Source organism: Leptonychotes weddellii, chromosome 7, assembly GCF_054177405.1.
Source record: "Leptonychotes weddellii isolate Sample4059 chromosome 7, ASM5417740v2, whole genome shotgun sequence".
Classification (NCBI taxonomy): Eukaryota; Metazoa; Chordata; class Mammalia; order Carnivora; family Phocidae; genus Leptonychotes; species Leptonychotes weddellii.
This window is the reverse complement of record NC_138375.1, coordinates 39,094,350-39,119,499: the sequence shown is the minus strand read 5'-3', so window position 1 is coordinate 39,119,499 and position 25,150 is coordinate 39,094,350. Positions and strand designations below refer to the sequence as shown.

Below are 25,150 nucleotides of genomic sequence, written 5' to 3'. Positions count from 1 at the left end.
CTTTGTACCAATTGAAATGATATTATGTTTTTATTTCCATATGCTTATTGTTAGCCTATAGAAATGTGATTGATTTTTATGTACTGATGTTCTTGTATCCTGTGACTTCGCTGAACTCATTTTTAAAAAAGACTTTTATTTATTTATTTGAGACATAGAGATAGCAAGAGCAGGAGTGGGGAGGGCAGACAGAGAGGGAGAAGCAGAATCCCCACCGAGCAGGGAGACTGATAAGGGGCTCGATCCCAGGACCTTGAGATCATGACCTGAGCTGAAGGCAGACACTTAACTGACTGAGCCACTCAGGTGCCCCTGCTGAACTTACTTATTAAGTTTTAGGCTTAATTTTGGTAAATTCCTTTGGATTTTCTATAAAGGACTGACATCATTCATGTCAGTTTTCTTTCTTTCCTTTCTGATCTCTACAGTTTGAATTTTGTCTTCTTGTGTTATTTTAATGGGTAGAATTTCCAATACTATGTTGAGTTAGAGTAGTGAGAGCAAACACTATTGCCTTGTTCCTGATCTAAGGAGGGAAATGTATAATATTTCACCATTAAATATTTGTTTGCTATGGGTTTTTTGTTCTTTTTTGTATATGCTCTTTATCAAGTTGAAGAAATTCCCCCTATTACTAGTTTGCTGAGTGTTTATCATGAATGGTGTTGGATTTTTGTCAAATGATTTTTCTGTGTTGGTTGATATAATCACATACTTTTTCTTTGTATCTTGTTGATAGATGGGTTACATCGATTGGTTAATTTCCAAATTTGAGCCAGCTTTGCATACCTGGAATACATTCCACTTTGTCATAGTGTATAATTCTTTTAATAGATTGTTGGATTTGGTTTGCTAATATTTTGTTAAGGATTTTTGTGTCTAAGTTCATGAGGCACATTGGTCTATAGTTTTCTCTCTTGGTATGGTTTTGGTAATAATTTCCTGATAAAATGATTTGGCATGTATTCCCTCCTCTGTTTTCTGGAAGAGATTAATAAAATCGATGTTATTTCTTTAAGTTTAGATGAATTCTCCAATGAAACTGTCTTTTCTTTTTGCAAGATCTTTAATTAAGAGTAGATTTTAATTTGGACTATGCAGATTATCTATTTCATCTTGGTTGAGTTTTGGTGTTTGAGAAAATGGCCCATTTCATCTACCTTGTCAGAGTTATGAGGCTAAAGTTGTTCGTAATATTTTAGTATTATCCTTTTAATAACTGCAAGATTTATAATAACTTGTTAACATCCAGGTCTGCAATTTCCAATATCTTTTTCAAATCTGATTTCTTTTCTTTTTCTTTGATTTTTCTTCTTGTTATGAGTATCATTTTCCAGTTTCTATACATGTCCAATAATTATTTTTTTAAGCTTTTATTTATTTGTCAGAGAGAGAGATGCAGAGAAAGCACAGGCAGGGGGAGCAGCAGGCAGAGGGTAAAGCAGGCTCCCCACTGAGCAGGGAGCCCCATGTGGGACTCAATTCCTGGGATCATGACCTGAGCCGAAGGCAGACTCTTAACCAGCTGAGCCACCCAGGCGTCCCTACGTGTCTGATAATTATTGATTTGATGCAAGACATTGTGAATTTTACCTTGTTGGGTGCTACTTTTGTATTCCAATTTTTTGTAAACCTTTCCTCTGCAGTTCAGTTGTTACTTGGAAATAGTTTGATCCTTTTAAGTATGATTTGTTAGGTGGCACTAGAGCAAGATTTTAGTGTAGAGCTAACTACTTTCAGTATTGAGGCAGAACCTTTTGACTTCTCTTCCCAATGCCCCATGAATAGCAAAGTTTCCCAGTCTGGCTGGTAGAAACAGGTATTGATCTTGGCTTTTTGTGAGATCCAGTTACTGTTTCCTCCTTCATTTCATGTGTTTATTTTCCCAAACTTTGATAGCTTCCTTATATACATACACTGAGCAATATTCTGATGAGTACTTGAAGTAGATCCTCTGCAAGACTCTGGAGTTCTCTTTTTGGTACAGCTTTCTCCTCTTTGGTCCTCTGCTCTGTGATCCTAGCTTCCTTGGTTCTTTTTCCTCACTCTGGGAGTCTGCTGGACTTTGCCTGTGCTCCCTTTCCCTGTGTTGTGTCCTGGAAATGTTCTCAAGGCAGCAAACTGAGCAATCAAAAGGAGTTACCTCATTTGTTTCCCATCTTTAAGGATCACTGTCCTTAAATGCCTGATGTCCAATGTCTTGAAAACCATTGTTTAATACATTTGTCTGGGTTTTCCATTGTTTCAGGCAAAAGTGTAATCCAATCCTTGTTATTTCACTTTGGCCAGAAGTAGAAATTTGGGATTGTTTTATAAAATTTAATTTTGTTTCATAATGTTATAAATATTTTGAGGTTCTAAAGTCAAATTAACAGAACATGTACATTCAAAGAAGATTATGTACTATCTCTGTTCTCTCCATCTTATTTTCTTCTTCCCTGTGGTAGCAAGGGTCTACAATGGGCAATGATTCCCACCTCCTGGTATTCATGGCCTTTGTAATACCCTCCATATGAGTAAGTAGCATTGAACCAATAGAATATGGCAACATAGAGTGAGTGTTACTTCTGTGATTAGGTTATAAAAGACTGTGACTTCCATCTTGCTTACAGATTCTTTCTCCTGCCTCAATAAATATATAAGTCACAAGTTGGAGAGTCCTGCATGGCAAGGTACTATGGGTAGCTTCCATTCAACCACCAGCAAGGATGTGAATGCCCTTCATTTAACAATCCTTGAGACAGTGAATTCTGCCAACAATCATGTAATTGAGCTTGGAAGTGGATCTTTCCTCATTTAAACCTTCAGATGAGACCCCATCCTAGGCCAATACCTTGATTATAGATTTGTGGGAGACCATGAAGCAGAGGACCCAGATAATCCATGTCCAGATTCCTGACACAAAGAGACAATAAATGCGTGTTGTTTTAAGTCACTTAGTTTTGGGATAGGTTGCTACATTTCAGTAGATAACTAACAGCACTCTTTATAGGTAATATTTTGATGGTTTATTCTTCCATTATTTGCTTTTTATTTTTCAGATACACACACACACACACACATGCATACAGTTGGTCTTCATTATTCACAGATTCCATATCTGCAAATTCACTTAATTGCTAAAATTGACATAACCCCCTGATCAATGTGGTGCTTTTGCAGTCATAAGACATGCACAGAACAGTGAAACATTTGAGTTGCCTCATGCACACATTTCCATGTGAGGTTGAACTGAGGGGATGCTCTTCCTCTTGTTACAGCTTTCAAGAGAATGGAGACAGCAGGGGCAGTATAGTATAAGAAACTCCAGCTCTGGGGCCACTCTGTTATAGTTTGAATCTAACTCTGGCACCTGTTAGTGTAGTGACCTCAGGTAAGTCACTTAATGCTTCTGAACTTCATTTTCTCTTTTGTAAAATAAAGACGGTAGAATCTCCTAGGATAAGTTGATTTTAAGATTGTTAAAAAAGTTGTACAAGTTGTAAAATTCACGAAGTTGCAATATAAGATTATAATACCTGTAATACATATGTATTGTGTGTATGTGTCTTATGTATCTGTATAAGTATATATATTTATATATTTCCCCTAAGAGCAATGTTTCAGCATTCACTAATTCTGTTTGCAGCAACCTTATATAGAACATAACTATAATGAATAATGGGACTTGACTGTATATATATTCATTCATTTTCATATTTTATAAAACTAAGTAGTAATAAACCATCTTCATTTTTCCCCATAACATTATATCCTGAATCTCACTCCATATAGTTACATAGAGATTTTTCTGTCTCTCTTACTGATGAACAGTACTGTTTTATGTGTATATGATAATTTATACAACCAGACCTCTGTTAGTAGATGTTTGTCTTTTTTTTTTTAAAGATTTTATTTATTTATTTGACAGAGAGAGAAACACAGTGAGAGAAGGAACACAAGCAGGGGGAGTGGGAGAGGGAGAAAAGCAGGCTTCCCGCCGAGCAGGGAGCCCGATGCGGAGTTCGATCCCAGGACCCTGGGAACACGACCTGAGCTGAAGGCAGACGCTTAACGACTGAGCCACCCAGGCATCCAGATGTTTGTCTTTTTTTTTTAATATTTTTTATTTATTTATTCATTCGAGACACAGAGATACAGAGAGAGAGAGAGAGCATGAGCAGGGGGAGAGGCAGAGGGAGGGGGAGAAGCAGGCTCCCCGCAGAGCAGGGAGCCCGATGCAGGACTCAATCCCAGGACCCTGGGATCATGACCTGAGCCGAAGGCAGACGCTTAACCATCTGAGCCACCCAGGCGCCCAGATGTTTGTCTTTTGATATCAAAAAAATAATACTAAATTATAATGAATAATCTTTCTTTTGACCATTTTTTTGGTCCTTTTTTTTTTTGCCAATGCATCTTTGAAATATATTCTTGGAAGTGGAGTTTCTGAATCAAAGGGTGAAAGTTATGACAATAACTTTTGACCATCCTCCCCTTAAGAGGTGGGGCTCAATTCCCATTTGATTGTCAGTGGGCAGGCCTTCCTGAATCATTTTTAGCAAACAAAAGACAGAAGAAGTAATGAGATATAAGTAATATCTCATTACTTCTAATTTAGGTTATAAAAAGACTGTGGCTTCTATCTTATGTGCCCTTGCATGTGCACTCTCTCTCTCTCCCTTGACTCACTTGGGCTTGGTAGAAGCCAGCTATCACATTATGAGGCAGGCTTGAAGAGAGGGAAGACCACTACCATGTCAAGATAATCAAGTAGCCTGTAGAAAGGTCCACATAGTAAGGAATGGAGCTTGGAAAATGATATTCTGAGATGTATCATCAGCCATTTGATTGAATCTGAAAGCATATCCTTCTCCATTTGAGTCTTGAAATAACTGCAGCCCTGACCAACAGCTTGACTGCAAATCCATGAGACTAAATCTGAACCATCCAGCTAAGCCATTCCCAGATTGACTCACAGAAATATTTGACAATAAACATTTGTAGTTTCAAAGTGCTAAGTTTCAGGTAATTGATTACACAGCAAAAGATAACTAATACATGTATTTTTGCTAGCTATCGCTAAACCACCTATACAGAGGCTGTATCATTTTTCTGTCCTACCAATAATACATGAGAATTCCTGATTCCCATGTCCTTATCAACACCATGTATTTCCAAAATTAGAATATTTTTTTAAACAAGCAAATAAATGAGACAGTACCTTACTGCAGCTTTAATTTGTATTTATTTCATTATGAAGGAAGTCTTCTTCAGTTTCTTGTTTACTGATACACATTAGGGACAGCTTCTCATCACTCTTTGGATCAAGAGCTGCAGTTTTTACAATTCCTACAAGGCTCTCCATGGTTTCAGCCCCTTCCCATATCTACAACTTACACTGGCATCACTCCTTGAGGATTCTGAATTAATCATCACTGTACCCTTTGTGCCAAACACACCGTCTTAAGCCTGAGGCATGCAATAAATATTGATGTAACTGTGGGAGTTTAAATTGAAGGGAATGAGCACAACTGCCCACTTCTTACCCTCTTCTTTGTCTTGACCAAAAGTTAGGCCTCTCTCTTCCCTCAGGCACCTAAGCTTTGGCTCCTCCCCAAGTTTAAACAGAGACTAAAGCAAGTTGTATACGCAGAACATCCTCCCTTAACAGCTTTTTCTCAGAACGTGAGGACCCCAGAAACATTTTAAAGTGCCCCGTTTTTGCCACATACACACTCCTACCTCTTCAAAGTTCCCGCTAACCCATCTTAACCCTATGTTAAAGAAAGGGCGGGGGGGGGGGGGCGGCGGGGGCAGTTTGATTTTGAGATGCTTGCAGATTTCTGAGATTGAAGTGTTCTCCCATCTTTCTTTCTTTTTTTTTTTTTTAAGATTTTATTTATTTATTTGAGAGAGAGAGAGCACAGAGGGAAAGAGGGAGAAGCAGACTCCCCGCTCAGCAGGGAGCCCCATGCAGGACCCCGAGATCATGACCTGAGCCCAAGGCAAACGCTTAACCAACTGAGCCTCCCAGATGCCCCTGCAATCATCTTTCTGAATAAAATCTCTCCCTAAGTCCAGATTTGTTTTTACTTGACATGAGAAATATAAGTGCTCAATGTAAAATTGCTGCTCATTTAATTACATAAGCCAAAAATAATGTCTCCTTTGAAAACCATGATTCAAAATCGGATCTATTTAAGCACATGAAACATGTTAACACATATAACACACACATATATTCATTTATACCTTATAAATATATAAAAGCCTGGCGTATGACCTAATGGTTATGGTAAGTGGTTTGTAGGTTTTTTCACGTGATACTTTCCTGAAATCTAACCTCCTCGCTGGCTTCCTCTCCATTTTTTTCTTGTTTTCCAGTCTCCCCTTTCTCTGTCTCAATCTCCCTCTCTCTCTGAGTCTCCCGCGTTGTGTCCTTAAGCGTCCCACTTCTGTCCCTCTGCGCCCCGTTTTCTGCCCTTCAGGCTCCCACCGCTGCCTACACAGGCCTCTACTTTGCCCCGTTATCGCGGCCCCTACTTTCTCCGTCTCAACGTCATCGCTCTGGGCCTCAGTCTCCTCCCCATCTCTCAGTTTTCCTTTCTTCTTCAATCCGCCCCTGCAACTCCCTCCAACATTAGTAATTTCCCCTAGAGAATTCCTTATAATCGCTTTTAGTTTAAAGTTCATTTCTGCTGTGTATCCCTTTCCTCCACCCACCACCACTTTGGCTCCTCTTTCCCACAGCGGCAGCTCCACGGAGGGGACACTACCATTTCACGTTTCACCCCCTCATCAAGAAGAATCTCCCGGTGTAGGGCTGTACCATTTACAAACATGTTTAAGTAGTGTCGTCAATGAGAGTATTTTAACATTCCAAATTCTTTCTCTTTCACCAAATGCAATCTTTTACTAGAGGTCGTATCACTCAAATTTCTTCCCCAATCCTCCTGTAAAAGCTCTCTGCAAAACCTCGTGCCTCACTGGTTTGTAAAGTCCTCCTTTCTGTCATCTTTCCCCCTCCCCTCGCTGCCGCGGTGGCACAGTCCAAACTCAGGAATAAATCGAATTCCTCCGCGTGTACGGATCTGACCGGACTCTCAATATGGCGGCTCCCACAACGAGATACAGCGCCTGGGAGCCGCCATTTTGCCTCTTGAACAAAGCCGCCGAGGATGCAGAGTGGGCCAAACCGCCCAGTACGGAACAGCGCAGGCTCAGGAGCCCCGCGCTGCACTCTCCCAGACAGGAAGCGGGAGAGTTCGCCAGTATGGCTGTGACAGCCGTCCCGGCTAAGGGGGTGATGGGCGTTTCGGGACCGGATAACAGAGCCGCAAGTCGGAAGGCGGCTGTGTGCGGTGAGTCCGTTAGATTGGTAACAGGAGGGAAGGGGTCTTTGAGGGTCAGTGATTGGAGGTTTATGACGTCAGGGGTGGGGAGGTTTGTGGGATTAGTGTTGGGTTTATTTGGGAGTCAGAGTTGGAGTGAGGTATGAGGTTAGTAATTGGGGCATGATGTGTCAGTGATGGGGTTGCCTGTGGGATCAGAAATGGCGTGTAGGGGCCTGACTGGGGTCAGTAATTTAGGGGACTCTGGAGAATCAGTGATTGGGGAGGAGGCTTGGACTAAATGACCGGGACATCCATGTCGTGGTCAGTGATATGATGGTCATGGGGGAGTTCTGTGAGTGTGTCATTGCTAGGCCCGAGGATTCAGAAATTTGGAGGGAGCAATAATCGGATCAGACAGTCATGATGATCAGCCCCAATTTACTGGGAAAGACTTTTACATATATTTAAAATTTCCACAGGTTTTAGGCAACCCTTGAGTTCTTAAAGTTAGACCCCCTTCTCAGTTCACCATTGCACCCTGAGCCTGGTGCCTCCCCACCCCCCATGATCATTTTAAAACAAGACCGAACAAATAAAAAAGGATGGATTATTACCAAAAGTGTGACTTTCTGCCTTTTTCTAAGCTTATTGAAATAATTTTATATTTTATTCAAGAAACACTGAGCACCTGCTGGGTACCCAGACATGAGCATTACTATTTTGGTTGTTTCCTTCCAGATCAGTTTGACAATGCCTGGAATACTCCATATAAAACAGTCTCCGTGTCATGGGAGCATTCAGTTCCTCTGAATCAGTTCAGTCTTGTCTGCATGACTCCTCCTGGGACTGAGAAAAATTGACCAGGTATATACCTTCCTGCATTGTAGTATATTCTCTTGTACGAGTGCTTCCAACCTATCACCATTTTTATACACAGATGACTGCACTGTTGAAAATCTGCAATTATAGTTTAAACAGAAAACATCTTAAAATTAACATTTTGGTCCATGAATATTGATTGGCAGGAGAATTTGCTGAGTTGATGGAAAATATAAACGCTCTCTTGGGAGATCATTGAATTCAGCTACTGATTCTTTCTGGGGAATAAGGGAATACATTTCTCAGTTTTCCATTTGGTCATGGCCATTCTTAGTGCTAGGGAAGTCCATCTGCAGTTAATTTTTATATAAATCTATTCATGTTTATTGCCTTATAAAAATATTCTACAAATAGAATTACTGGTTCATAGGGGAACAATAAGCTCTTAGTGAGTCAATATGAAACATATCTATACAATTAAATCACCTTGACCAAGTTCTTTATCATCATAGTGTAGTCACAAGAGGACTTCCTTCACATAGTGCTTCCTGACCCTTCTGCAAGGACCAAACAGCCTTATCCCTGGTTGTCCCATCATCCACCTGACGTCTAGTGGTGAATGTTTCTGGATTGGTGAATGTGGAAGCTGCAGACTGGGTCTGGTCTGTGGGAAAATGTCCTTCTGATCACCAGTTTTGCTCTTTCAGGCTTCTGCCCTGTTGGAAGAGAGCAGAAAATGATGAAGTCCCAGGTGAGTTGCTTTTACTTTTAATTTTTAAAATTTCCTCTTTCATTTTCTGTCCAGTCAAATGGGGAAGTACAGATAGCTAAAATTTGGAGTAGGGAAAAGGTAACCAAAATAAAGATCAAGACCTAGAAAGAGTTCAAGGTAACATGTGGATAACCTGGCCTGAAAACATTTTTAAAAACGGATGTACCAATTTTTCTGATCTTCTTGCAAACATTATCAGTTATGCAGTCCTCTAAAGAGAAAACAGATACATTTCTCATGGAAAGAAATTATTTCTTGCCATGTAAGACTAAAACAGATTTCCATTCTGGGTCTTTCTCTAGGTGGTGGAGTATACAGTGTTCTTACCGACACTCCTGTGGTAAATGCAACAGATTTCTTATAGCTATATCGTAAAATGATCTCTTTTAGAGGGAAGGTATCATAATGTCATAGCTAAACGCCTTGAACCTTATTCTTCAGAGCTGGGCGCATCGAACTACCGCCTGTAGGCGAAATCCAGTTGTCTGTTTTTATGAACAGTTTATTGGCAGCGCAGCCGAACTGTTTGTTCATGTATTGTTGTCTATGGCTGTTTTCCTGCCACAATGGCATTGTTGGGTAAGTCAACAGAGACCGTATGGCCTGCAATGCTGAAAATACAAACTTTACGGGAAAAGTTTGTTAGGTTTCTGGTTTAGAGGACCTTATTGATTACAGAGGCTTCCTATTGTCCAGTTTTATCTACTGATAAAATCTATAACACAGGATAGGTACATTTTGAATGGTCTTCCAAAATCTATTTTCTTCCCAAAGGGCAGTTCTTAAATTATAATTATCTGGCAAAGCTTTGTAGAGCACAGGCCCCTGATGTTCCATACCCTTTGTTTGATTTCAGATTATGTAGGATCACTGTCCAACTCAAGGCCAGTTCCTTCTCTGTGCTTCCATTTTTAACAGTCTACATTACTTTTTCTCCCTGCCAACATTGGCTATATACATGGTATATAAGTTTTAAACTATATAAACGATAAAAATTTCAAAACTGAGACTCATTTTAACTTAAACTCTCTTCCTCCTGAGATTATCAGTGTTCACCATTTGTTTGTAATCTTCCAAACCTTTTCAATATGAGTATAACTGATTAAGTGTGTACATGTGAAAGTACAGATGTATAAGAGTGTCTCTTTATTGTGTTTTTCTTTTGGAAAAATAATGTTACGTAAATATTCTGTGCTGCAACTTTTTTTTTTTTTTTAGATTTTATTTGTTTATTTGCTAGAGAGAGAGAGTGACAGTACAAGCGGGGGGGGGGGTGGCAGGTAGAGGGAGAAGCAGGCTCCCTGCCGAGCAAGGAGCCCGATGTGGGACTTGATCCCAGGACCCGGGGATCATGACCTGAGCCGAAGGCAGACGCTTAACCGACTGAGCCACCCAGGCATCCCTGCAACTTGTTTTTTTTTTTTTTTAAAGATTTTATTTATTTGAGACAGAATGAGAGAGAGAGAGAGCACATGAGAGGGGGGAGGGTCAGAGGGAGAAGCAGGCTCCCTGCCGAGCAGGGAGCCCGATGCGGGACTCGATCCAGGGACTCCAGGATCATGACCTGAGCTGAAGGCAGTCGCTTAACCAACTGAGCCACCCAGGCGCCCCGGCTGCAACTTGTTTTTTAATTTTACTGTCCCATGTAAAGATTTTTGACTATCTTCCCGTGCCAGTACCTAGATTTCTTTATTATCTTAGCAGATGCATAATATTTCTTTGCAACCTGGTTGACCTGGGACTGTTTTCTTATCTTTATAATGGAGATTAGAATCCTCATAGGGTTGTTGTGAGAGTTAAGCGAATAAAAACCATGCTTGGAACTGTATCTGGGGATGGTTTGTTCTGTATTAAGTGTTAGTTATTGTTATTGTTACTATTATTATTATATCATCATCACTGTTAATTGTCAAATCTAGAAATCTCATGTGTATTTTACAGTAGAGCTTAACAAGTGAGTTCTATTGTGAAAAGATGGGTCGTTTTCTTCTGGATGTCAGTAGCTTTGGAGTTGTGCTGTCCAGTATGGAGCCACCAGCCACATGTGAACATTTGAAATTGGTTAGTCTGAATTGAGATGTGCCGTAAGTGTAAAATACATACTGAGTTTAGAAGATATAGTTCCAAAAAGCTCACTAATAATTTTTAAAGACTGGTTACACTTTGAAATGATATTTTGGATGAATTGGGATATATATATTTGAAAATTAGTTTTTGATTATGGCTACTGGAAAGTTTAAAATTACCTATCTGGTTAGTCTTATATTTCTGTTAGAGCAGCTTTAGAGAAGGAAAATGGATTTATTATTAGCTTAATGAATCCAACTACCAGGGCTAATTAACTGATTATATGCCTCTTCCTGTAAGAAGAGGGATTTGTATTTTTTCCATAGTGTCCAGAAGTGAAGTCATGTTTGCACACATGTCTATTCTTACTTTCTCTTTCTAACACCTGCTCTCCATCTCTTCCATTCTCCCAGTCACCCAAGCCACAAAAAAGTGTAGATGATAAAAGTACAATTTCCCACTGATTATGTACTGTATTTTTCTCACAGTTAACAAAATCTATACATACTTAGTATATTGAAGCATTTGAGTTTATATTTTTTAAGATTTTATTTATTTGAGAGAGAGAGCATGCACAAGTGTGGGGGGGAGCAGAGGGAGAGGGAGCAGGAGAAGCAGACTCCCCGCTGAGCAGGGAGCCCCATGCAGGGCTTCATCCCAGGACCCTGAGATCAGGACCTGAGCCAAAGGCAGACACTTAACCGACTGAGCCACCCAGGCACCCGAAGTATTTGAGTATAATTAATAAAGCAAAATCCGAATGTTAGAATTACATCTATTAATCTTCCTGTCAGAATGGATTTTCTCTACATTCCACATATATTTTTTTTCTCATGTCACTGTTATTCAGATCAAAAGAATATAACTGCTTAATGCACAAACTATTTTTAATTAAATGTGAACTTGATTTTATTCTCTATAATCATCATTCATTCCTTTTTAGCAAACATTTGTTGAGTACTTAATGTGTGTCATATGCACTGGCTGGCTGTGGAGTATCTCAAGATTTAGGTATGTTTTTTTTCTGGGAGGAATGCAGAGAAAAATTAGGTAAACAGATATGGAAACCAACATTGACAAATAAAAGCTCTGTAAGAGACATGGGAGCAAAGAACTGTTAAAGCAGAGATGGGGAGCAACTTAGAAAGAACCAGCTTTCTAAGGAAGTAGAAAATAGGCTCAAAGGATTATTAAATCATGAGGGAAGTAGGATAAAGATGGGAAGTATTTGCAAAAGTAGAAAGAGCAGAGTGGTTTTAGGAAGGCTAAGAATTTGAAGAAAACTAAAATATAGGGTGTTTCACGGGAAGTTTGACTAAGGGTGTTATTAAAACAATAAGATGCAAAAGATCTTGTTTACAATATCAAGGAGACAGTGTGGAGTGCAGGGGTCAAGAACTCAAGCTATCCATTCAGAATACATGCTTTTAAATCTGCGAGTTAATCATATATTCAATGTATAACCTCTGGCAAGTAGTTACTTAACCACTGTAATCCTCTGTTTTCTCATATGTAAAATGAGGAGATTGATAAGGCTGTTTAAGGGACAAACTAAATGCCTGGCAGCTTGATGGTGTGAATGTGGATGAGAGGCACCTTAAGACTGAGATCACTTAGATGAGACTGATTGTATATGCAATATACAAAATTGTATATTAGGGTCCACCCTAATGACCTCATAGAATTACCTCTGCAATGACCCTGTTCCCAAATAAAGTCACATTCTGAGAAATTGGTGGTTAGTACTTTAACATATGAATTTTAAAGGGCTACAGCTCTACCTTGAACATATGGATTTGACATTATTCTTTTCCTGTTGGCTAACCAGTTGTTTCAGTATTATTCTTTGAGTAATCTGTCTTCCTCTCAGTTATTTGAATGCTGCCCTTATCATTTATTAAATTACCGTTTTCATCAAGTAGGCCTTTTAATTTACCTCTTCTGTTTTCCTGATCTGTTTCTGGCTCTTCTTGTAAAGACAGGATTTTGTATTGTTTCTGCCAAATACCATGATATGATATAAAAGTAGGTGTAGTACAATTTTGTATACTGCAATAGAAATGATGAGAATGATCACTTCAGATTGAACAGGAATATACTGTTACAGGGCTTAGTATCATTCAAGGATGTGGCTGTGGATTTTACCCAAGAGGAGTGGCAGCAACTGGACCCTGCTCAGAGGACCCTGTACAGAGATGTGATGCTGGAGAACTTCAGCCACCTGGTCTCAATGGGTAAGGATGGCTTCCCTGCATAACTCAGACTTGTCCATCCAAGTTCCTTTCCTTATCAGGTGCTATGGTTGGTAGTTCCTGACATATATAATGACTTTTATGATCTTCAGACCTTCCCAAATGGAGGTCATTGTTTTTGCTGAGGGCCACCTGGATTGCTTCATTGTAGCCCTCCTGAAACTACACCTTCACTTTTTCCTTCACTGCAGTCAATCCCAATTCCTGTGATTTCCATTTAATAGGATATCCAGTTTCCAAACCAGATGTTATCTCTAAGTTGGAACAAGGAGAAGATCCATGGATCATAAAGAGAGACATACCAAATTGGATCTTACCAGATGAAAATCAGGCAGATGGGAGACAAGGGAAGTAAAATATCAGTTTGTTTTGTTTTCTTAATTGATGCCTGAGGTTTATGTTCTGTCCTTACTGAAATCTCTTATTCTTTGTCCCTGTGCTGAGAATTTAGTAGGCATTCAACAAATAATTAAATAGTTGTAAGCTTTTAGAAGGGGGAGCTATTTCTTACTGATCTTCTTTCTCTCTGCATATGTGTATATTTTTAACACCTTTTATGAGAGGCAATAGAAAGGCAAATTCCTCCCAAGAACATAGGTTGTACTTCAGATGGTAAGACCTCCAGGTACATGGCTCTACACAATTATATGTCAAATATAGTTACTGTTTTAAAAGTTCAGAGAAAATGAGAGTCTAAAGATACAACAATTCGAAAGGCGTTTTTCAGAGCATGCAGCTGTAGCTGCTTTGAAAGATATATGAAGTGTTGATGATGCTGAAGGAGGAGGCTAAAGGCAGACTGGTGGGGAGAGAGTATATGAACAAAACCTTGAAGTTAGAGAATTAAAGCTTTTCTGGGAGAACTTTGCTAGTTTTACTTGGGACATATAGGAGGTATTAATGACAAGTAGTGGAATATAAGCTTGGGTTTTAGGTGTGAATCTGATACTGAATCCATAGCAGGATCTTGGACTTTTCTGTTGTTTGTGTTAGTTTTTAATTAGGAAAGTAGACTAAGGAGAGTTAAAGTATTTTGAGTGCAGAGGGACCTTGTTTCTGTGGCTAGCGGTGGCAGGATAATAGTAGTTAAGTATATATATAGGAAATGGTTTGTAAGATAAATGAATTCAAAAGGTGAAAAAGGTTTCCATTCAGAAAGCAGGGAAAATGGAAAGATTCTAGAAGAATAATCCAAGATTCAGAGTGATAATAATGCAGATACTTTTCTGTCTCCGTCAGTTCTAATTTTTTCCATGAATTTTTCTCTTTAACATCCTTTTCCATCCATTCATCTGATCATACTCTATGCTGTACTGGCCTACGAAATGGCTTGTCCCTATCCCTGTGTTCTGAGTTCATCAACTACATTGAATAATCATTTGTTGTGTTCTTCTGCATTCTGTTAATTGTTCTTTACAGTTGTTTTATTTTATCTTTCTTTCTTTTAGACAGGAAAAGTAACCTTGACAACGCCAAATCTTGTATTTTGGGGTCTGTTTCCTTCCGTAATAATATCCTGAAAGGAGTCACAAAGGATGGTTCATTGTACTCCATCTTAAAAGTCTGTCAAGATGGTGGCCAGCTACAGAGATGTCAGGAAAACCAAGACAAGCTTTTCAGGCAAGTAACAGTCATTAACAACAAAACAATGACTGTGGAGTCAGGCCATAAATATAATGTGTTGGGAAAAATATTTCACGATTGCATAGAGCCAGATACTTTAAGACAAAGATCCCATAACTATGATGTATTTAAAAAGAACTTGAAATATAATATTGACCTACGTAGTTGTAATAAGAGCAATTCAAGAAAAAGCCCTGATGAGAGTTTTGGATGTGGAAAATCATCTAGCCATGGTGCATCTGATTCTAATCTTGAGAAAATTCACAATGGAGTAATGCCCTGTAATAATAATCAGTGTGGAAACATTTTTAGTAGTAAACAATCCCTTATTCAGTATCAGAATGTTGAAACTAAGGAGAAAACCTGTGTATGTATTACGTGTGGAAAAGCCTTTGCTAAGAAGTCACAGCTCATTGTACATCAACGAATTCATACTGGAAAGAAACCATATGATTGTGGTGCATGTGGGAAAGCCTTCAGTGAGAAGTTTCATCTCATCGTACATCAGAGAACTCATACTGGGGAGAAACCTTATGAATGTTCTGAATGTGGAAAAGCCTTCTCTCAAAAATCTTCTCTCATTATACATCAGAGAGTTCACACTGGGGAAAAACCATATGAGTGCAGTGAATGTGGGAAAGCCTTCTCCCAGAAATCACCCCTCATTATACATCAGAGAATTCACACTGGAGAGAAACCTTATGAATGTAGAGAGTGTGGGAAGGCCTTCTCCCAAAAGTCACAGCTGATTATACATCATAGAGCTCATACTGGAGAGAAGCCATATGAATGTACTGAATGTGGGAAAGCCTTCTGTGAGAAGTCCCACCTCATTATCCATAAAAGAATTCACACTGGGGAGAAACCGTACAAATGTGCTCAATGCGAGGAAGCCTTCAGCAGGAAGACAGAACTCATTACACATCAGTTAATTCATACTGGGGAGAAACCTTATGAATGTACTGAATGTGGGAAGACCTTCTCCCGGAAGTCACAGCTCATCATACATCAGAGAACGCATACTGGAGAGAAACCCTATAAATGCAGTGAATGCGGAAAAGCCTTCTGTCAGAAATCACATCTCATTGGACATCAGAGAATTCACACAGGAGAAAAACCTTATGTATGCAGTGAATGTGGGAAAGCCTTCTCTCAGAAGTCCCACCTCCCAGGGCATCAGCGCATTCATACAGGAGAGAAACCTTACGTATGTGCTGAATGTGGAAAGGCCTTTTCCCAGAAGTCAGACCTTGTTTTACATCAGAGAATTCATACTGGGGAGAGACCCTATCAGTGTGCTGTATGTGGGAAAGCATTCATTCAAAAGTCACAACTCACTGTACACCAGAGAATTCATAACAGTGGTAAAATCATAATGAACTGAACACAGAAAAGCCTTCTGAGTATTAGCTCAAGCCTTAATAAGTACTAGGAACCTGACTGGTTTGATATTTATGGGACATCTTTATAGATAAAATTTTACAAGAGAATTCGTGTCTGTAGTGTGGTGATACCTAGCTCAGCAAAGATGATGGAAAATAATCATAAATGAAGAACATTTCCAACATGGTGTATAAAACTTTTAAAGTTATGGTCTGTAGAACAAATTATGTATATAGAATATTGTCAAGTTACATATTCTTTATTATACTACATTAACAATAACCAGACATTGTGACATTGCTAATATTAGCTTGACATAATTTTGGCCATACAGTAATTCCCAATAAAGGACATGAGGAAAGCTTGAGTAAAAAGAAAAAGAAAGAAAATCAACTCCTAGAAACTACATTATAAGGAGGGGCTTAGCATGACCCCTAAAGATACATGTAAAATTCTTGTACAAAGATGGAAAGATAGGTGGATCAGATTCAATACAGGTGATGTTTATGCATTTTCCCATCTCAAGCATATAAGTTGACCTGTCTCTCTGGAAGGATCCTGGACCTTGAAATCAATGCACCTTGACCAGATCTCCCATTTATTCTTCCTCACTGAGAGTTTGGTATTGTGGAAATGCTTTGGTACTGAGCCAGATGGTCTTGTGTTTTAATCCTGGCTCAGCTACTCACAGATTTTGTGACTTCAAGCAAGCCTGCTTAACCCATCTGAATATTTTCTCTTATCATTAAAAAAATGTAGAGCACATTTTCAGTTTATATTAGTTCTTTTTATCTTTCTCTTTATCCTCCCGCAACTGGATGCTAAGACTAATGTGTAAAAACTACATCTAAACTTGCTTTGCATTCCAGACACTCTGCTTTTGATATCCCATTCCCACGCCTGTTCATTTTACTGTCTTTGACCCTGGTAGCCTTGATTCTTGGTATGTTAAAGTGACATTTTATTATGCTTTTATTATTTTTTACATACATTTATATAAACTGGTGATTACACATAAAGACCCTGTCTAATGTCTCTCCAGTTCTTTTCTGACTCCCGCCCTCCCCACAACTGTTTTCCCTGGAAACAAAGGACACTTGCAGAGCAAAACTCTTGGGATGAGAAATTATGCCTGCCACAGATTTGAGAACTTGGTATCTCTAAAATATCTGTTGCTCTCTTTCCTGTGGTTCTGCCTATTCCTCCATGAGCACCCTTGTTTGTGGTGCCCGCAGAAGGGCAATGCTTGGCAAGAATGAGGGTGTCTGTATACTTCTGTTCACATAGTTCTTCATATAGTTCCCACTTGATTCCTTCACATTTCCTGCCCACCTGATCCTCTTCCTGAAGGGCTGAACTGTCTCTTATGAAAAGATGGGGACCCTCTGGGTAAGAACCTCTGCAGGGGAGAGGGCATGCCTAACATGGATGTGGGAAATTCCTAGTTTGTGTGGATAAGTTCTTGACTTCATTATGAACAGTGAGCTGAGAACACTGACATCAGATATAAATTGACCATTCAGACCTGGGAAAGAAGGCCTAGGAGTACAGATTTTGGGTTGAGCTACTCTGACATTTTCTCATGGAAGATGTCTCAACTGATCCTTATGAAGGCATGAGAAGGACCAAAAAATAAATAAATAGAATAATTTTGTGAACACACAGAAATTTAGTGAAGAGTGAGTTCTATATAGTGACAGCTATGGAACTAATGTAGATATAACAAAGATTCATAATTCCTACTTTACAGGCCTCCCATTTGGTTTCCCACTGTCACAAACCTCCAGCCAACCTTGTTGATCTGATGATGGACTTCTATAAGCATCCCAATTTAGACTTAGCACCTACTAATTTAAGACTTCACCACTTCTTTTTTGAGCCTTTTATCAGAGGAGCTAATCAGTGCAATGCAGCAAGAATAGGAAAATAGGCATAAGGATTAGAAAGGAAAAATATGGACATTGTTTGTAGATTATGCAATTGTGTATAAGAAAAGCAAAAATAGACTGATTAAATATTAGAAATAAAGGAGTTTAGTTGCTTTATACAGTTTCAATATTGAAAAATAAACTAATTCTACATGTGAGCAGCAGAGTGAATTTTTTTTTTTAAGATTTTATTTATTTATTTGACAGAGACACAGCAAGAGAGGGAACACAAGCAGTGGGGAGTGGGAGGGGAAGAAGCAGGCTTCCCGTGGAGGAGGGAGCCAGAAACAGGGCTTGATCCCAGGACCCTGGGATCATGACCTGAGCCAAAGGCAGACGCTTAACAACTGAGCCACCCAGGTGCCCCGCAGCAGAGTGAAAATTTAAAGATACCATTTACATTAGCATCAAAAATAAGGACCACCTGAAATAAATCTAATCATGTAGTGTAGGACCACTATATAGAAAATTATAAAACATTACTGAATAAATTAAACAAGGCTTAAATAAATTGAGGGATTTATCAAGTTTTTTGGCTGAAAGGCTCAATATTAAAGATGCCTATTTTCCCCCAAAGTGATTTATACATTGGAGAGATGAGGAAAGAAATTGAAATCCAAAGGAATAAGCCCATTCATAAATATAGAGTTAGCTTATTTTATTGAGCAACAACAAAATACCATATAGCATGCAGGTAACCAGCAACTGGCTACAAATTTCTGTGAGGATTTTTAGCTCTATTATATGGCATTGAAGCTACGGTTGTTATGAATCATCCTACTGTTAGTAAATGGCATATACTCCATTTTTATCACTAGTTAACTGAGCTTGCTCTGATGTCCTGTTATGCATAATTCTGTATCAGGCTTATTCTGATCATCTATTCTTCATAATTTTAACAGTACCTCTTCCTATGGTTGCCCACAGCACTGGATGTAGCACATATGATTATTCATATCCTTTGGCATCCCTCAATAAAGATCAATTTCCCACAATATTCAATGCATTTCATATCAAAACCCCAGTAAGCTTTCTTTTTTTGGAAATTTTACAATTTAATTATAAAATCACATATGGAGCTGTTAAAAGGCAAGAATAGCCAAGATACTTTTGAAGAGCAAACTTGGAGAATTTACCAAAGACTTCCCGGAAACTAATAATAAGACAATGTGGTATTGCACATGGGTAGTCAAATAGACCAATGGTAAGAGAATCCAGAAACAGACAGTTACCTGTAGATTCTTGAGTTATGACAAAGGTGGCAATGTAGAATAGCAGGAGAAAAGTAGTACTTCAGTAAATGTTTCTGGCTCAGTTATCCATACAGGTAAAACAAAAAATGAAAACTTAAATTACTGCATACTATTCACAAAATCGGTTCCACCTAAACCTGTAATAGAAGGAAAAGTATTACAACAAGTATAGATCAGGCAAGAAGAAAGCCTGAAAATATCTAAGCATCCAACTCAATAGGTTAGAATAAAAACATTGTGAAATACACTCCAAGAAAGTAAAAAAGAAAGTGATAAAAAGAAGATGAAAAATAGAGGGGGAAAAAAAACATAAAATAGGAACAACAAAACAACATTATTGATGAAAAAGATCATTAATCCCATGGCAATACAAAGAAAAAGAAGGCATAAGTATAACAAGCAACGAAAGGAAACAGCATCACTTAAGAATCTAAAGATAATTAAAAGATCTTAAAAAGATTTGAATACAATGAAATAAAAGATAATGCCAATTCTACAATATCTATTCCAGAAAAGAGAAGAGCAAGGATCTTTGACATATTTTATGACCATGATGCTAAAGCCAGACAGAGACATAAGAAAAAACAGTTGGTGACTAATATTTCTCCTGAACATAGGCCATAGCCATCCTTAATATTTGCACATCAAATTTAGCAATATTTTAAAAGGAAAGTACATCATGGCCAAGTAGAGTTGAATTCAAGAATGCAAGATTGGTCCAATATATGAAGCCAATTGGTGTACTTCATCATATCAGTAGCCTAAAAAAATAAACATATGATCATTTCAATTGATGCAGGAAAATTATTTGACAAAAATTCCACACCTATTTAGAATAAAAACTAAGCAAACTAGAAATAAAGGACAGCTTCCTCCTATTGTTATAAGGCATCTGTAAAAAAATCTAGTCATCATATTTAATGGTGAAAGACTAAATGCTTGCCCCCAAGTTTTGGGTTTTTTTTTCTTCAAAAGATCAAAGGTGTATGCTTTACTCTTCCTAGTGAACACTGTGCCAGTGATCTTAGCTACTGCAGTAGTGAAAACAAAAAGGGAAGGTGGTGGGGGGGGTAGTGCATAGGTTTGGGAAAGGAAGAAATAAAATTGTCTCTATTTGCAGACAACATGGTCTTCTACACAGAAGATCTCAAAAACTACAGAGAACCTAATAGACTTAATAAGTGGCCTTTGTGGGAAATTTAAGAAATGAGCAAAGGATAAAAAAAAAAAGAGAGGCAAACTAAGAAACAGACTCTTAACTATAGAGAACAAGCTGAATAAACAAATCCAAAGGGGAGGGGGGCAGAAATGGGTGAAATAGTGATGGGGATTAAGGAGTGCACTTGTGATGAGCACCAAGTGATGTATGGAAGTGTTGAATCACTATATTGTACACTTGAAACTAATATTACACTGTCTGTTGACTAACTGGAATTAGTAAAAAACTTTTTAAAAAGTGGCTCTTGCAAAATATCTAAATAAATGGAGAGATACATAGTGTTTATGGATGGAAAGATTCAATGTCAAGATATTAATTACCCCAAATTGTTGTGTATATTCAATCTAATCACCCACAAAAAAATTCCAACGGGCATTTTTATAGAAATTGACAAGCTGATTCAAAAATTTATATGGAAATGCAAAAGACCTAGAATAAACAAAATACCTTTGGTGAAAAAAAGAAGGGGAAGAATCATATTACCTGATTTCAAGGCATATAAAGTTAGAGTAATCAAGGCTGTGGTATTGGTATAAGAATACCAATTGAACAAGATAGAGAGTCTAGAAACCAAACCATACATATATGGACAACAGATTTTCAACAAAGTTGTCAAGGTAACTCAGTTGACAAAAGGTAGTCTTTCCAACAAATAATGCTGGAACAATTGGAAATCCATATGCAAAAAAAAAAAAAAAAAAAACCAACAAATAAAAAGAACTTTGATCCACAGTTCACACCATATACAAAAATCAACTTGAAATAGGTCATGGACATACATGTAAAAGTAAAAACTATAAAGTTCTGGAAGGAAACAGAAGATAATTGAGTTTTGTTATGCAAAGGTTTTTCAGGCAAGAAAAACACAGCATTAAGTTAAAAATTGATAAATTAGAGTTCATTATAATGATAAGTTATGTTCTTTGAAAGACACTGTTAAGAAAATGCCATAGTTATAACACTTCAGATTCATCCTGCATATTGCCTCTGCCAGACTTGGAGTCAGCCATTCCTCCAAAGAGCACTGGTTTCTCTTAGTGGGCAATGGTATTTGAAAACCCCAGTCTGGCTGCTTCAGGTGCTCCTAACCAATGGGCTGTCATTGAGTCTTGACCAACATCAGTGGACATGGCAAGGAATCACAACATACTGTTTTAAGTTATGAGCTTATACTGATCTATTCATATTTTTCATAAAACCCTGATATTTTACTAGTACTTCTTTCATCTTACACTGAAAATAATGGTTCCCAAACACATTAGCAGAATTACTTATTTTATCTTACAGTGCACTTAAACATTTCAAATTTTCAACACTAATATTACTTTAACAATAAATGAACAAAACATAACAGATGAACAAAATCTATTCTCATGTTGATACCTTAGTTATAATATTTTTCCATTTCAATGGCTATAAAAATTCAACCAAGTTAAAAATAATTTCATTAACAAGCTAAAAATGTGAACAGGATAGGTATTTAAGGAAATATAGTCATATATAAGATGGTCTATGAAAACTCAAATTCCCCCTTCTCACTACCCACAAAATTCTCTTTTTAAGTCATCTTTGCAGATGAATCATTGACATACTTCCCCACATTGATGCTTAATTTCATTTTCTATATGTCATTTTTGTTTTCTCATTGCCAGCTCTATATCATTATGTTTACCCACCAGGCATAGCCAATGTCAACATCATTTCTATTGTGTAGTTATAACTAGGAATTTCATCTTCCTTTTGTGCCAGCGAAAGACTTGATGTTTAAATCCTTATCTGCATGGGGCGCCTGGGTGGCTCAGTCCTTAAGCATCTGCCTTCGGCTCAGGTCATGATCCCAGGGTCCTGGGATCGAGCCCCGCATCGGGCTCCCTGCTTGGCAGGAAGCCTGCTTCTCCCTCTCCCACTCCCCCTGCTTATGTTCCCTCTCGCTGTGTCCCTCTCTGTCAAATAAATAAATAAAAATCTTTAAAAATCAATCAATCAATCAATCAATCCTTATCTGCAGTAGCACCAGAAGAACTTACTCAATCATCTTAATGAGGAACTCCTGTGGTCCATCATGTTGTGATACAAATTGAAGATTCTACATTCTAATGACTTATACTTTAAATGGATTAAAGAGGTTCTGATACTTTCCTGCCACAAGGAAACAATGTATTTCTGAGTTGATAAGACTGAAAGGTCACAGAATTCTCTGGGAATTCATTCAGTTACTGTCCAGCACTTACTCGTGTGAATCTGGGCTTATGAGAGATCTCAGGTAATTCTTGAGATGGTTACCTGGGATTTTCTCCAGTTTCCTGAAGGACTATACCTCTTTCACACCATCAGGAGTTTCATAACTTTGTGGATAATAGACTGCACACCCATCATGACTCACCTCTTTGCCACATCGATGCATGTCACCACACCCTCTTGGGATCTTTTCACTAGACTAAATAAGACAGCATCTTCATACAAAGACTGATATCAATATTTTAAAGCAGGGAAGCTGTTTTGAGGCACACATTTTTCTATCACCGAAACAAACCAAAAAAGTCTTTTTAACTCCTTTCCTTTATACCTAAAAGAAAATCAAAGTATCCAACAAACAAAAGAGCTACTTAGTTTTAATTCATCAGAAATCATAACTCAAGCCCAGGTATTCTGATTTCAGAGTCCACACTTAAAACCAGTATGTTGTGCTGCCCCTCCTGCTTTGCTCTCCCTTCTAAACTGTTCTTTGAGCTAGCTTCATGATTTGTGATGCCTGTATATAGTTGCCTTCTATTTAGTCAACCTTCATTTTTGACAAAAAAAAAAAAATCTGCACTAAAAAACTTTTTACATCACTATTTTAAACAATTCAAAATTTTATCTTAATCCTTAAGTTTGGGTGTTCAAAAGGACTTATCCTACATCCCGGCAACGAGTTGGTTGGGAACACATAAAACATGGAAATTGGGCTGGATTTTTAAATAAGCTAAGAGAACCAGTGCATAAAGAACATTGGGGAGGCCAATGATGCTACATATTCAGTGAACCCCCTAAACTTGGGCTTCTAAGACTGGACCATCTAGAAATATAGTCCCTTGGGAGGTATGTCCTGATTGATATGATACTTTTTTTGTTGCAGGTGGTTCCAAAAAATTACCTGCAGACACTGGCTCTGGATTTTGTTGAGGTGACCAAGAGGAAGCCTGATCTGATGTCTCATATTGTTTTGGGATTCCTTATCTAAGGAATTCCTTGGTGACCTCCTGGATATGGCTATTTGAAGAAGGTCACACCATTCATAATTATACCTGTGAAGCCAAGCCACTCATTGGAGGGACCATATGGTATATCTTTTTTCATGATAATGAATATATTGTAAGGCTCTCATACTATACATGAAGTGGTATATTATTTGCAGGTAGATTGGGACAAACTAAAAGTATGTAGTAGAAATGCTAAATAAACCACTAAAATAACAAAACAGTTGTAGCTAATAATCCAAAAACAGGATAAGAAGGAATCATAACAAATATACAATTAATCCAACTGCAAGCAGAAAAAGGGAAAAGATAACAAAGAATAGATAGGACAAATAGAAAACAAAATTGAGATGATAGGCTTAACCTAACAATATAAATGATCACATTAAACATAAATGATCTAAACACCAATTAAAACAATAGGTTGTCATATTGGATAAAAAGGCACAGCCCAACTTTATGCTGCCTACAAGAAACACACTTTAAATATAAAGACACAAATAGGTTAAAAGAATGAAAAAAGATATACTGGGCTAACACAAATTAAAAATTAAACTGAAGGAACTATATTAATATTAAATAAAATATATTTCAGAACTAAGAACAATTACAAGGAATAAAGAAAAACACTTCATAATGCTAAAGGGGTCAGTTTATTAAGAAGATGTAATACTAAAAGTTTATGCACCCAGTAGCTGAACTTCAAAATGTATGAAGCAAAAACTGATAGAACTGTAGGAAAACTAGACAAATTCACAATTGTAGTTGGAAATTTCAGTCCTCTCTCTTAATAATTAATTGAATAAGGACATAAGCAATCAGGCAGGATATAGTAGATAGACTTGAACATCATCACCACCAACCAACTTGACCAATTTAGCATTTGTAGAACATTCCACCCAAAGACGACAGGACACATTCTTTTTAAGTGCGTGCAAAACATTTACCAAGGAAGGTCATATTCAGGGGTCATAAAACAAGTCTCAATAAATTTAAAAGATCAAGTGTGGGGGCGCCTGGGTGGCTCAGTCATTAAGCGTCTGCCTTCGACTCAGGTCATGATCCCAGGATCCTGGGATCGAGCCCCGCGTTGGGCTCCCTGCTCAGTGGGAAGCCTGCTTCTCCCTCTCCCTCTCCCCCTGCTTGTGATCCTGCTCTCACTGTGTCTCTCTCTGTCGGAAAAATAAATAAAATCTTAAAAAAAAAAAGATCAAGTGTGTTTTCTTTTTTTTTTTTTAAAGATTTTTATTTATTTGACAGAGAGAGACACAGTGAGAGA

At 38.0% G+C, this 25,150-nt stretch overlaps 3 protein-coding genes across 3 annotated transcripts in view; 2 read left to right on the top strand and 1 right to left on the bottom strand.

Moving 5' to 3' along the window:
• The window catches only part of LOC102725928 (uncharacterized), a 49,752-nt gene extending 32,499 nt beyond the window's left edge, over positions 1-17,253 (top strand). The window contains 1 exon segment of the mRNA XM_031036716.2: positions 15,106-17,253. Within this exon segment, the coding sequence (XP_030892576.2) occupies positions 15,106-16,233 (1,128 nt within the window). The 3' untranslated portion in view covers positions 16,234-17,253.
• MYOZ3 (myozenin 3) overlaps positions 1-25,150 on the bottom strand; it is a 381,468-nt gene that overhangs the window by 217,454 nt on the left and 138,864 nt on the right. The gene's annotated exons all lie outside the window — the stretch shown is intronic.
• Positions 7,147-14,800, top strand: LOC115943606 (zinc finger protein 300). Its single transcript, XM_081826199.1, has 5 exons — positions 7,147-7,343; positions 8,055-8,180; positions 8,843-8,886; positions 13,082-13,208; positions 13,451-14,800. Exons 3-5 carry the CDS (start codon positions 8,872-8,874, stop codon positions 13,579-13,581), a joined length of 273 nt encoding a protein of 90 aa, XP_081682325.1. The 5' UTR covers positions 7,147-7,343; positions 8,055-8,180; positions 8,843-8,871; the 3' UTR covers positions 13,582-14,800.